Source organism: Oryza sativa, chromosome 9, assembly GCF_034140825.1.
Source record: "Oryza sativa Japonica Group chromosome 9, ASM3414082v1".
NCBI lineage: Eukaryota > Viridiplantae > Streptophyta > Magnoliopsida > Poales > Poaceae > Oryza > Oryza sativa.
The window spans coordinates 8242015-8256145 of record NC_089043.1 but is presented as its reverse complement, the minus strand read 5'-3'; the positions used below and the strand labels follow the sequence as shown (position 1 = coordinate 8256145).

The 14131-nt window shown below is 43.8% G+C and overlaps 1 protein-coding gene across 1 annotated transcript; it reads left to right on the top strand.

The window, feature by feature from the left end:
* The first annotated feature begins 9175 nt into the window (after positions 1 to 9175).
* Positions 9176 to 12763, top strand: LOC9271152 (probable L-type lectin-domain containing receptor kinase S.7). The gene is made up of 2 exons (XM_015755534.3): positions 9176 to 11205; positions 11904 to 12763. The coding sequence occupies exon 1, from the start codon at positions 9247 to 9249 to the stop codon at positions 11203 to 11205; it is 1959 nt and encodes a 652-aa protein (XP_015611020.1). The 5' UTR covers positions 9176 to 9246; the 3' UTR covers positions 11904 to 12763.
* The last annotated feature ends 1368 nt before the right edge of the window (positions 12764 to 14131 follow it).

Below are 14131 nucleotides of genomic sequence, written 5' to 3'. Positions count from 1 at the left end.
TGACCACAATTCGTGTGCTACTTTCCCTAGCAGCCTCACATGGTCTTCTCGTTCATCAAATGGACGTTAAGACAGCTTTTCTTAATGGAGAGCTGGATGAGGAGATCTATATGGATCAACCTGATGGGTTTGTAGTTGAAGGTCAAGAAGGCAAAGTGTGCAAATTGTTGAAGTCTTTGTATGGTCTGAAACAAGCTCCTAAGAAATGGCATGAGAAATTTGACAAAACATTGACATCTGTAGGCTTTGCAGTCAATGAGGCAGATAAATGTGTGTACTATCGCCATGGTGGGGGTGAGGGAGTTATTCTGTGCTTGTATGTTGATGACATACTGATATTTGGGACAAACCTTGAGGTGATAAATGAGGTTAAATCATTCTTGTCTCAAAATTTTGATATGAAGGATTTGGGAGTAGCTGATGTTATCTTAAACATTAAGCTAATTAGAGGTGAGAATGGGATTACACTCTTGCAGTCCCATTATGTGGAGAAGATCTTGAATCGCTTTGGCTACATTGATAGTAAGCCTTCTCCAACACCTTATGATCCTAGCTTGTTGCTTCGCAAGAACAAAAGAATTGCTAGGAATCAACTGGATTACTCCCAAATCATTGGTTCGCTGATATACTTGGCTAGTGCAACTAGGCTTGATATCTCCTTTGCTGTGAGCAAGTTGAGCCGGTTTACCTCTAATCCGGGAGATGATCACTGGCGTGCGCTTGAGCGAATAATGCGCTATCTGAAAGGTACTATGGAATTGGGGCTTCACTATACTAGGTATCCTGCGGTACTGGAGGGTTATAGTGATTCTAACTGGATCTCTGATGTGGATGAGATCAAAGCCACTAGTGGATATGTCTTCACACTGGGTGGTGGTGCTGTTTCGTGGAGGTCTTGCAAACGGACCATTTTGACGAGGTCAACCATGGAAGCAGAACTGACGGCACTGGATACTGCTACTGTTGAGGCAGAATGGCTGCGTGATCTATTAATGGATCTGCCTATTGTTGAAAAACCGGTGCCGGCTATCCTTATGAACTGTGACAATCAAACGGTAAGTGTCAAAGTGAATAGTTCTAAGGATAATATGAAATCGTCTAGACATGTGAAAAGACGATTGAAGTTTGTCAGGAAATTGAAAAACTCCAGAGTTATAACGTTGGATTACATCCAAACAGCTAGAAACCTGGCAGATCCCTTCACGAAGGGATTATCACGAAATGTGATAGATAATGCATCGAAGGAGATGAGTTTGAGACCCATGTGAGTTATACTATGATGGTAACCTAGTCTATGTAATCGGAGATCCCATGAATTAGAACCTGGGAAGAACAAACCATTAGTAAACTAGAGGAGAGTACCAATTTATACCCTCTCTAAGTGAATATGCATGTACTCTCGTGAGCTGCAAGGCAGGTTGGCTATGCCTTAATGAGCTCTGTTGGCTTTAATTAGCGAAGATGCTGTCCTGCAGAGCATTCTTGAAAGAACTCACCTTTGTAAGCTTGACTGTTGGTCGCAGTCTATGGAGATTTTGGGTGAATCTTCTAGGAAGCTTACTAAAGACCTAGGAGTATGACTTATACGCTCCACCCGAGGGGTAGTCTACAGACGGTCTAGTACCAGATAAGACTCTGAGTGAAACTTGCTTGCACAAGACTTGCAATTCAAGGCGTAGTCCATTGTTCAAGTTGTGAGTAAGTGTGGCTTGGAGTTCTAGGTGGATGTTCAACCTTAATCGGTCTCCATCGAACCGCTGGTATATAAACAGTACATTGGAAAAGGCAAATTTCAGTGGGATTTTGAGATTTGGTGGGGGATTGTTGGAATTAATAGATGGGCTAAGGCCCATTCGAAGATTAATTCTTTGGAAAATCACAAAAGCCCACCTCATGGGATGGTATGCATGTGGAGTTTAGTACCACCTTGCTTATTCTAGGAGAGGGGACCTCCTTAAAAGGGAGGATGCCCTCCTAGCCACTTGAAGCATGTGTGGTGGAGAGAAGAGGGGAAACACACGCGCGCTCGCTCGCCTCGCCTCGCCTGGCAGGCGGTGCGCGTGCACGACGTACGCGTCGAATGGTCCGCAAAATTGGCTCCTCACCCTTGCGCAGATGCAGCCTCCTTTTGCAGTTTTGTTTTGCTGCGGGATTCGGATTTGTTTTGTTTTGGAAACATTCCAAAAAATCCGGTGCGTAAAAACGGCATGGAGTCCGGATAGGTTACGCGCGACTTATCCGGTTCGGTTTACGCGGGCGCCCTGATCAGGCGATCTATCTCTATATAAACCGAGCCGCCGCCTTCACGCAACACATGCGAAATCAATCTAGGGTTTGCCTCCTACTCTGTACTGCGCCGTCGCTCGTAGACTACTCCATCCCGCTCGCCAGCGTGCACCGGCAATCGGGAGAGCAGGTCTCCGGAACCTCTGTCTTCGACGTCCTGCACCGGGAGAAGGCGACAATAAGGTTTTTGGGAAGCGCTTCGCGCAACTGCTCCCTGTTCATCCGCGACGGCTCGCCTTCCTCTCCGCTCGCGTGCTTCGCGACTTCGTCGACGCTCGCAACCGCAAGTAGTTCCTGCCGAGCAACCGGTCTTTCTGCTACCTCGGTACATGTTCGACATGTTGCGCATATTTAATCTGTTCATGTTTTACTGCTTAGTTTACATATGTAGATCTAATGATGCGTTCAATCTAGTTTACATCTGCAATGTCATGATTTATTTATGGAATAAATTAAATCATTATGTGCTTATAATTTCAACATTCTTCGCAGCAAGATTGGTCACAATTGTCGCTTCCACTTGGTTTCCCAGCAATGGATTTGTACCACGATGCGGTGCGTGGTGTGGTGACAAGTGGAGTTGTGTCGTTGCCACTGCAAGCACCACCACTGCCTCGTTTCGGGGCACCTCCACGGTACGGCAAGATTTGGTCTGGCGGCCATCCATGCCCCCCCCCCCTCACCGCCGCCTGGCCCTCGTGTCGGCTTGCCTCATCCACGTCCAGTCAACCTCCCTACTCCGGCATTGAGGCGGCAGAGGCCATGGAAGGCTAGACACCTACCGAGCCACTGGATCTCCTCTCACACGAAGCTTCTGGCAGCGGTTTCTCCAAAGCTTGGTCTCTAGGTGACGAAGAATTCCTCCACATGAGCAATTTCGGTAAAGTTTCTGATTCGTTCAGTGTTACATCTGAAGTCTAGTTCCTTTTAGTGATGTTTTCCACCTGTTGATCTCCTACCAATATTCATGCAATTCAGTACTTATTTTTCCTAGGGAAATTTACCAAAATTTGGTATGAGATGTGCTCTTTTCCATTGAATAGTTTCAGTCAATATATTTGTTTCATGGCATGGCAGCAGGTTCATTCGGATTAAATCATAAATAGATAATGTTTAGGCCTTAAAATGAATGATAGTGAAAAAAATGGTGATCTTGACAGTCATTTCAGGATGAGCACTACAATATTAATATGTATTTGCTTCTATGGTCTTGGCAGTGCTTCTATGGTGAAGAAATGATTTTTTTTCTCCTTTACAAAAAAATGTCCAAAATTCATGACTGTAACCTGGATCTGTTCTCCCAGTTTGCACTTTGTGATAGAAGGGATCAAACAAGAACACATTGAGCTCTTAATAGTCCTATATGGTTGCAATGTTCACCTTCTTGTTCTGACATGAAGATTTTACAAGTTACATGTAGCTTTGATGGTACCGCATGCTTTATTTCCATATCTGGGACATGAAGATTTTGCTATGCTCTGCAATTTCGCTACTGACATGAAGATTTTGCTATGCTTTGATTCCCATGATTTACTGAAAGAATAACATCCTGGTTTTGCTATGCTCCGATTTTTTTGCTTAAGGCTTTCTGTAGTAATGCAGTTTAGTAGGTTTGATATGCTCTGAACTTTTGCTATGATCTGAAAGTCTGAAATATGCTCTGTCAAATATTTTTTCTATGTCAAATATACTTTGAAAGTCCGAAATATGCTCTGAAAGTCTGAAATATTTTTGCTATGTCAAATATAATCTGAAAGTCTATAATATGGCCTGTCAAATATTTTTTCCTCTTCACAGCATCTTTCAAATATGTTCTGAATTTTTGCAATAAGATAATGCTGTTAGATAATTTGACAGATAATGCAATAAGATGCAGTTCACAGACTATTGTTGAAGATAAAATAACCACCTGCTTTTGACAATCAGACATTCAGAGTTTCATGAAAGCTGCAACTATAGAAAGCTAAATTGAACAGTATAAGTTCAGTAGCATTATAATAAGTTATAGAGTTCTTTAGCTGTAAGTAGAACAGCTGCTTAATTGAAGTGATCATCTGCATTTAGTATGTCTCACTTTTTAGATTAGCAGATGAACAACTACATGCTTGTGCTAAATATTTAAAATAGTGTCTGAAAGATGCAATTTGAGTATTTATGTGACTAATCACTCACTGTCACTGACAATTATTCTTCTTAGTTCCTTTCTCTGATGTCCTACACACTATGTGCTCTGAATTTTTGCTATGCTCTAAAAGTCTGAAACCGAAAGTATGAAAGTCTGTTTTTTTCCTCAAGTACATGCTAACAAGGTTAATTTTTTATCCATGGACAGATAGTGGGGAGCGAGAGCAATATTACACAAACCTTTTTTTTTGCGGGGATCAATATTACCCAAACTTGATGAATGATGATAGCAACCGTTTTGGCTCGAGTGAGATGGGAAGCCAATACGGCGATGAACATGAACCCGTTGTGAATGAAAATGCTGCTATGAGACCAAACCAAAAAAGATCCAAAAAATTTAGTTTGGAGGAAGACGACGTTTTGGTGTCGGCATGGATAAATGTTTCTTTTGATGCTGTACATGGCACGGATCAATCTCATGGTACATATTGGGGCAGCATTCATGACTATTTTCATGAGAACAAGGAATTCGATTCAGATCGCTCCCAAGGTTCACTTGTACATCGTTGGTCCGCTATACAAGAGCATGTCAATAAGTATACTGGTTACTTAAAGTCAGATTCAGAATCGAAACCAAGTATGTCCCAAGTATTGACATCACTCTGATTTCGATTCTAAATCTGACTTAAGTAACCAGTATACTTATTGACATGCTCTTGTATAGCGGACCAACGATGTACAAGTGAACCTTGGGAGCGATCTGAAACGAATTCCTTGTTCTCATGAAAATAGTCATGAATGCGGCCCCAATGTGTTCCATGAGATTGATCCATCCCTTTACCGCATTAAAAGAAACATTTATCCATGCCGACACCAAAAGGTTGTCTTCCTCCAAAATGAATTTTTCGGATCTTTTTTGGTTTGGTCTCACAGCAGCATTTTCATTCACAACAAGTTCATGTTCAACATCGTATTGGCTTCCCATCACACTTGACCCAAAATGGTTGCCATCATCATTCATCAACTTTGTGTAATATCGCTCTCGTTACCCACTATCTGTCCATGGATCAAAATCATAAACTTGTTAGCATGTACTTGAGGAAAAAAAACAGACTTTCATACTTTCGATTTCGGACATTCAGAGCATAGCAAAAATTCAGAGCACATAGTGTCTCAAAAATTCAGAGCACATACTGTCTAGGATGGCATCAGAGAAGGGAACTAAGAAGAATAATTGCCAGTGACAGTGAGTGATTAGTCACATAAATATTCAAATTGCATCTTTCAGACACTATTTTAAATATTTAGCACAAGCATGTAGTTATTCATCTGCTAATCTAAAAAGTGAGACATACTAAATACAGATGATCAATTCAATTAAGCAGCTGTTCTACTTACAGCTAAAGAACTCTATAACTTATTATAATGCTATTGAACTTATACTGTTCTACTTAGCTTTGTATATTTACAGCTTTCATGAAACTCTGAATGTCTGATTGGCGAAAGCAGGTTGTTATTTTATCTTTAACAAAAGTCTGTGAACTGCATCTTATTGCATTATCTGTCAAATTATCTAACAGCATTATCTTATTGCAAAAATTCAGAGCATATTTGAAAGATGCTGTGAAGAGGGAAAAATATTTGACATAGCAAAAATATTTTAGACTTTCAGAGTATATTTGACATAGCAAAAATATTTGACAGAGCATATTTCAGACTTTCAGAGCATAGCAAAAATTCGAAGCATATCCAACCTACTAAACAGCAGTACTACAGAAAGCCTTAAGCAAAAAAAAAATCAGAGTATAGCAAAACCAGGATGTAATTCTGTCAGTAAATCATGGGAATCAGAGCATACTACAGAAAGCCCTAAGCAAAAAAAAAGTCAGAGCATAGCAAAACAAGGATGTAATTCTGTCAGTAAATCATGGGAATCAGAGCATAGCGAAATCTTCATGTCAGTAGCAAAATTGCAGAGCATAGCAAAATCTTCATGTCCCAGATATGGAAATAAAGCATACAGTACCATCAAAGCTATATGTAACTTGTAAAATCTTCATGTCAGAAGAAGAAGGTAAATATTGCAACCATATAGGGCTATTAAGAGCTCAATGTGTTTTTGTTTGATCCCTTCTATCACAAAGTGCAAACTAGGAGAACAGATCCAGGTTACAGTCATGAATTTTGGACATTGTTTTGTAAAGAGAAAAAAAAAATCATTTCTTCACCATAGAAGCACTGCCAAGACCATAGAAGCAAATACATATTAATCTTGTAGTGCTCATCCTGAAATGACTGTCAAGATCACCATTTTTTCACTATCATTCATTTTAAGGCCTAAACATTATCCATTTATGCTTTAATCCGAATGAACCTGCTGCCATGCCATGAAACAAATATATTGACTGAAACTATTCAATGGAAAAGAGCACATCTCATATCAAAATTTGGTAAATTGCACTAGGAAAAATCAGTACTGAATTGTATGAATATTGATAGAAAATCAAAAGGTGGAAAACATCACCAAAAGAAACTTTGACTTCAGATGTAACACTGAACGAATCATAAACTTTACCGAAATTGCTCATGTGGAGGAATTCTTTGTCACCTAGAGACCAAGCTCTGGAGAAACTGCTGCCAGAAGCTTCGTGTGAGAGGATCCAGTGGCTCAGTAGGTTTCTCGCCTTCCATGCCTCTACCGCCTCAACGCCAGAGTAGGGAGGTTGACTGGATAGGTATGAGGCAAGCCAACATGAGGGCCAGGCGGCGGTCGGGGGCGCAGCCGCACAGATGGCTGCCGGGCCAAATCTCGCTGTACCGTGGAGGTGCCCCGAATTGAGGCAGTGGTGGTGCTTGTAGCGGCAACGACACACCTCCACCAACCGGTCGAACTCTGGTCGTCATCACCACACCACGCACCGCGCCGTGGTACAAATCCATTGTTGGGGAACCAAGCGGAAGCAACGGCCAATACCAACCTTGCTGCGAAGAAAAGGGTGCCACCGAGGAAGATGTCGTCCCGCGCCGCTGCCGAGGAAGATGGCATTGCTGCCGAGGAACAAGGTCTTGAAGAGGAGCGCAGGAACATTTTCGCCGTGCGCGCGTGAGAAAGCATGGACCAACGATTTGGAACAAAAAGTCGCTCCCTATAAGCGGAGTTAGGGAACCTGAACTATCGGGAGATTGGTTAGAGATTCTATTGGATACGATTTTTGACCCAAATTTTCTAAATCTGATGAGAGGGAATAGAATAAGTAAACTGTTGGTGATGTTCTAAGTATATTCTTTTAACCACTCCATGCACCCCGTGTGTTCATACATTTTTTTTTTGGCAATGGATACGGCGTTCACACAATTACTTCCTATTATTAATCCTACAAAAAAACAAACGCATATATGTCACTCAAACATGTGTAGATAGGTTTCACTTTGAGAACCCTAATCAACTAACTTTCCAAGCGTTAATACTCCCTGGTGTGCCATTGACATGGTTTTGGCTTCCCATCTCGAACATTTTTCAAAATTAGAGGCCAAAATGGACAAAGTTTAAAATTACCTTTAATTTTACCCATATATATGTCCTTGACTTCATGTGTCTCTTGTATTTTTTTTAAAAAAAAAAGAAGAAGAAGAAGAGATGATCCTCAAGTGAAAAGGCCTTGTTTAGTTTCCAATTTTTTTTTTCGAAAAACGTCACATTGAATCTTTGGGCACATGTATAGAGTATTAAATATAGATAAAATTAAAAACTAATTGCACAGTTTGCATGGAAATCGCGAGACGAATCTTTTGAGCCTAATTAGGTTATAATTAGCCATAAGTGTTGTAGTAACCCATATGTGCAAATGGTGGATTAATTAGGCTTAATAAATTCGTTTCACGGTTCCTAGGCGAGTTATGAAATTAGTTTTTTCATTCGTGTCCGAAAACTAGGGATGAAAACGGTCGGAAACGATCGGAAAACAGCCTCAACCATTTCCGTAACCATATTTTTCTCGGAAACGATATCGGAAACGAAAACAATATCAGAAATATCGAAAAACCGGAAACGGAACAATATGGACGGAAACATGTCGGTACAGATCGGAAGCCAGTAACAAATACGGAAATATTAAACTTATAAAAATATATATTTAACTTTACATAAGTATGTTATATGTATACATAAATTCAATCTTATACTATATAAATTATAAATTAACTTCATTTTAGCCATGTACAAAATTTAGAGATTTGATTGAAGAGTCAGTCAATCTGTAAGTTTTGGGTCAAGTATAGACATGCCCTATAAATATCGACATATTTAGAATACGGTAATTACCACATTATAAGAAACGGTAATTTCCACAAGAATACGGTAAATACGAAAACGATCGATATAACAGCAAAACCATTTCCGTTTTCATTTTCATATTTTTTACCATTTTTATTTTTGTTTCGGTCGATTACCATTTCCATATGGCTCGGCCGATAGAAAGTCGAAAACGAACGCCGGTCGTCCGGTAATTACCGTTACCGTTTTCACCTCTACCGAAAACCCCTTCCGACATCCGGTCAAACGTCTGATGTGATATCTAAAAATTTTCTTTTCGCGAACTAAACAAGGAAAAAAAAAGTCCGAATGTCTTGTTTCGATTATTTACTTTTTAACCGAATGTCGAAATTCCAATACAGCTGTAATTTCAACCAAAAAAAACTGACCCATCTGCCAGTCTGTTCACACCGATGTTCACTTCATCTTCCACTGACACACCGACCCCACCCCACCCGGACCCCACGCTGACGTCGTCAACTCTTTCTCCTACCTCGCCACCACCCTCTCTCTCGAGCTCTCCAATGGCGCCTCCACCTCCACGAACACCTCTCCTCGTCGCCGCCGTCCTCCTCCTCCTCCTCCCGCAGGCGACGCCGATCGCCACGGCGAGCCCGGTGGCCTTCTCTTTCCCGTCCTTCTCCCTCCGCAACCTCACCCTCCTCGGCGGGGCCTCCCTCCGCGCCATCTCCGTCTCCCTCCCGCCGCCCTCCTCCCGGGCCCTCTTCCCGCTCCCTCTCCCCTTCCCCCGCAACGCCTCCTTCTCCACCTCCTTCGTCTTCGCCTCCCCCGCCGCCGCGCGCCCCGCCTCGAGCCTCTCCTTCCTCCTCCTCCCCGACCTGCTCGCCGAGGGCCTCGCCGCCAAGAACCGCTCGCTCCCGCTCGAGCTCACCTTCGACGCGTCCAGGAACCTCGTCTCGGCCTCCTCCGCCGGCGTTGACGTCGACGGGAACTCCACCGCCGCGGTGGACCTGCGGAACGGCAACGAGGTTGGTTCTTGGGTCGTCTACGACGCGTCCCTGGCGCGCCTGGAGGTGTTCGTCAGCCACGCGAGTCTGCGGCCGCCCACGCCCGCGTTGGCCGCCGACGCCGACAGCATCGCCGCCCGCTTCGCCGAGTTCATGTTCGTCGGCTTTGAGGTCACGTCTTCGTCAGGAAACGGGAGCAGCGATGGTGGCTTCCTCATCCAGAGCTGGACCTTCCAGACGTCCGGGATGCCGGCCGTCGACCCGGCGTCTCGGTCATCGCACAACGTGTCCGACAGCGTCGACAGCGCTCCGGCGTTGGACGGCCTCGCCGGCCACAAGGATGGGCGTCGCAGAAGGTTGGCACTGGGGCTTGGCATCCCCTTGCCCATTGTGTTTCTTGGTGCAGTCACGGTGTTTGTGGTAATGTCGCTGAAGAAGTGGGGGTCAGGGTTTAAGAAGGGTTTGGGTGCAAAGGCCGCAGTGGGTAAGCCAAGGCAGTATACCTATCAACATCTCTTCTCAGCGACAAAGGGGTTTGATCCTTCTCTGGTGGTTGGCAGTGGTGGTTTCGGTACTGTGTACAAGGCAGTCTGCCCGTGTTCCGGGGTCACATATGCGGTCAAGCGGTCGAAGCAATCCAGGGACAGCTACAATGAGTTCAATGCTGAGCTTACCATAATTGCTGACCTGAAGCACCCCAATCTGGTTCATCTCCAAGGGTGGTGTGCTGAGAAGGACGAACTGCTGCTTGTGTATGAGTTCATGTCAAATGGTAGCCTGGATATGGCTCTCCATCCTTGTTCTGAGGCTGAATGTCATGTCCCTCTCAGCTGGGCTCAGCGGTATAATGTGGCTGTCGGCATTGCCTGCGCAGTTGCATACCTACATGAAGAACATGACAAGCAGGTGATCCACAGGGACATCAAGTGCAGCAACATACTTCTTGACTCACATTTCAACCCAAGGTTGGGGGATTTCGGGCTTGCAAGGTTGAAAGATCCTAACACAAGCCCTCGGTCGACCTTGGCAGCGGGGACTGTCGGTTACCTTGCACCTGAGTACCTCCAGATGGGGAAAGCCACAGAAAAGAGTGATGTCTACAGCTATGGGGTTGTACTGCTAGAGATCTGCACAGGGAGACGGCCAATTGAGAGTGCAGCACCTGACAGTATGAACATGGTGAATGTTGTTGATTGGGTTTGGAATTTGCACTCGAAAGGCAAGGTTTTGGATGCTGTGGATCCAACGCTGAATGGGGAATATGATGCAGGGCAAATGATGAGGTTTCTCCTTGTCGGTTTGAGCTGTGTGAACCCATTTTCAGAAGAGAGGCCTGTCATGAGGACCGTTCTGGATATGCTGGAGGGCAATAGTGGGCTGCTGTCTGTTCCAAGAAAGAAGCCACTGCTGGTATTTGTTCCAAATGCCCCTATTGATCTTGAGGGAATAGTCTCGGAGTGCAACCAGAGTACAGTTTCAAGTGGTCTCTATGAATTAAAAATTGATCTAAACTAGGTAAGATGCTTTCTGTATCATTACAGTAGTTCAAAACGAAATGACTTGGCAATCCTTTTTCTTGGCATGAAAATTTTTGCTATAGTTGGCCTTAGCAACGAGAAAAGTGTTCTATTTATAACTAGTTCATGTAATGTATCCTCCTTGAGTAACTACAATTGATGGAATTTTTTCTCTTTTTTATGTGACTTTATATATAATTACTCCTACAATATGAGCAGGACCACACGAAGTACCTTCGTTGTGGATATTTTAGCTTATGAATTACCATGTAGCGAGTCTCTCTGAAGCAACAGAATACAGATAAGTTTTTTCCAGGTTCTCACACAGGTGTCATTTGGTAACCTGAAGTGCATTTAGTGCTTGAAACTTTGTGTTTGTAAAACATTATATGGTGCAATGCGTGACGAGTTGAGCAAATGCTTTTTCTATTTGCATACTAGCCAAATAGCCATGCACTGCAAATCACAACTAAATATTATTCCATAAATAACATTTGTAAAAGTTGGTTGCATAAATATAAGCTTATCACCACCACCACCATTAGGTTCTATATATTTTAAAACTAATGGACATGTCTTGATTAGCTATATTGTATTGAGTATCCCAAGATTTTCCATATCAGTTTCATCAGACAGTAAATGATCTAGAGAACATAACCGCAACGCTCTGTTTCGATTGATTTGATCTGTCTACAGGTAGCTGCTGAGAAGACTACTCATGGTGACAATCTGAAGTTTTGTCTATAGTTTGTGGAGTTTGTAGAAGCTGACACTGTCAATATGCAAATCATACCCTGAAAGCAAATATGGTTAAAAAGACGATGAGTTTCTGGCAAGTGTTGTAGAGGCTAACACTCCGAAGGTCATGCCTGAATTCAATCAATGGAGACTATTTTGAGTATTATCGTACGTTTCGTAACACTGAGCAGAATTTTCACCATCATGCTTTTAAGACTGGTCACCGACATATGAGTTTCTCCATGAGAAGTCAAGAAGAGTTGGTAACTTGGTATATGGTATTATTATCTGGGAATTCACACGATTGATGAGATAGAATTTACCATGTTGGCAGATGTTATGTATTCCCTGCATAATTGTCTAGATATGCTATGTTTCATTGTCTGTTTAGTACAATATCAACGAATAGTCCCATCTGAAAAATCCTCCCAGAGAACAGAATGATTAGAGATTCCTTTGCTAGCTTAGAAAATTGGCACATGTCATTAGTATGAAAGAACTTACGATTGCTAAAAATTTATGGCAACTTAGCATAAAATTGTCATTTTAGTCAACCTTGGACTGATAGAACAGAGACTGTCATGTATAGCTTTGGAGCACTATGATTTGAGTAGAAATGAGTGGCTGTCGTCAGTCATTTGTGTTGTTTCTTGGCTATACATGTACCTGAGCGATGCGGTTGGTGTTATGATCTGGACTATCTATGTGAACTAGAATGAGTGGATGTAGTCGGTCATTTGTGTTGTTTATGGCTGAAAGTGTACCTGAATTCGTGTTATAATAATAATAATAATAATCAGATGATAATTTTTATTTAATTCTATTATTGGTCATTACCAGTATATGAGAATACAGATCAGAAAGCAGTAAGGAAGAACAAATTGATTTGAGAAGAAACTGTATCCGTGAAATCTGAACATCAGCTATCAACACAAAAGGGCACCACTCATAAATGAAACCACGCCTTTGGGCGAAAGCCTAGCCCAGTGGTTCACTAGACCGGCAGCGGCCACGCCTTTGAGCGTGGTAACCTTCCTGGGGGCGCTGTGGAGGTGCCTCTCTTCCCCTTGGCAAGGATCTCTGGGTGAAAACTTTGTCCAGTTCTTTGGATGGGCAGCGACGGCGTCCTAGGACGTCGCAACCTTCATGAAGGTGTCGTCTTTAGAGTTTCTGCCCTATGGTTTTGTTGTAAGCCTAGAGGCAGCCGTTTCGGTGCTTGGGTCCCTTCTCTGTAGCTTGTGTTCGTGCGGTTGGCGTGTGGTTTCGGGGTGTGAGCTTTTGGTATACATCCTTCCCCGACAGCCAGCTATTGATGAAAAACTCTTTTGTAACTTTTTTTCCTCTATCTTAATGACATTTGGATGACCCCTCGGTCATCCCAGCAAAATAAAAAGTGAAACCATATGCGGCAAGCATGCAGTTAAAACTAGCATGTCTTGATTACATTCAATCAACATGGCTTGGCTAGCCAGAAGGGCTACACGCAAGCGAACAGCGGCGGAACCGGATGTTGACTAACAGCATGCAAGTAAAGAAGGCGAGGAGGATGTAAGCGGCGTGGTGGTGGGGTGCTTGGTGGCAATGATGCATGTGGCTATTTCTTTGATGTGGAGCGGCATCCCGACGGTGGCTTCGTACCTGACTCCGAGGAAGAGGCAAGTGGCAGCGTCCCCGACTCCGAGCTGCCCATAGATGACAGCTTTGTCCCAGACTTTAATGACTAGGCAAGTGGTGGTGTCCCTAACTCCAAGCTGCCCTCTTATGGCGACTACGTCCCTGACTCCAAGGACGAGGCAAGCGGTGGCATCCCCAACTCCAAGCTACCCCCCAGCGGCGGCTTTGTCCCTGACTTCAAGGATGAGGCAAGTGGTGGCGTCCCCGACCCAAGGTCCCTCCTCCCCCATCCCCCCCTTCCCCCACAACTTCATCCCAAACTCTGAGGATCAGGATGGCGTCTCCAACTCCAAGCTGCCCCCCTCCCCCCTACCCCCCGTACTCCCCACCCCCATGGCTTCGTCCTAGATTCCCAACACGAGACAAGTGTGCGGGCATCCCCGACTTCAACCTGCCCCCCTCCCCGATGGTGGCTTCATCCCTGATTCCGAGGACATGGCCAGCGTCTTGGAGCAGCAGGCGGACGATGACCTCTTCGCCGAATTGGACGATCAGTCGAACGAAAGGCCTCT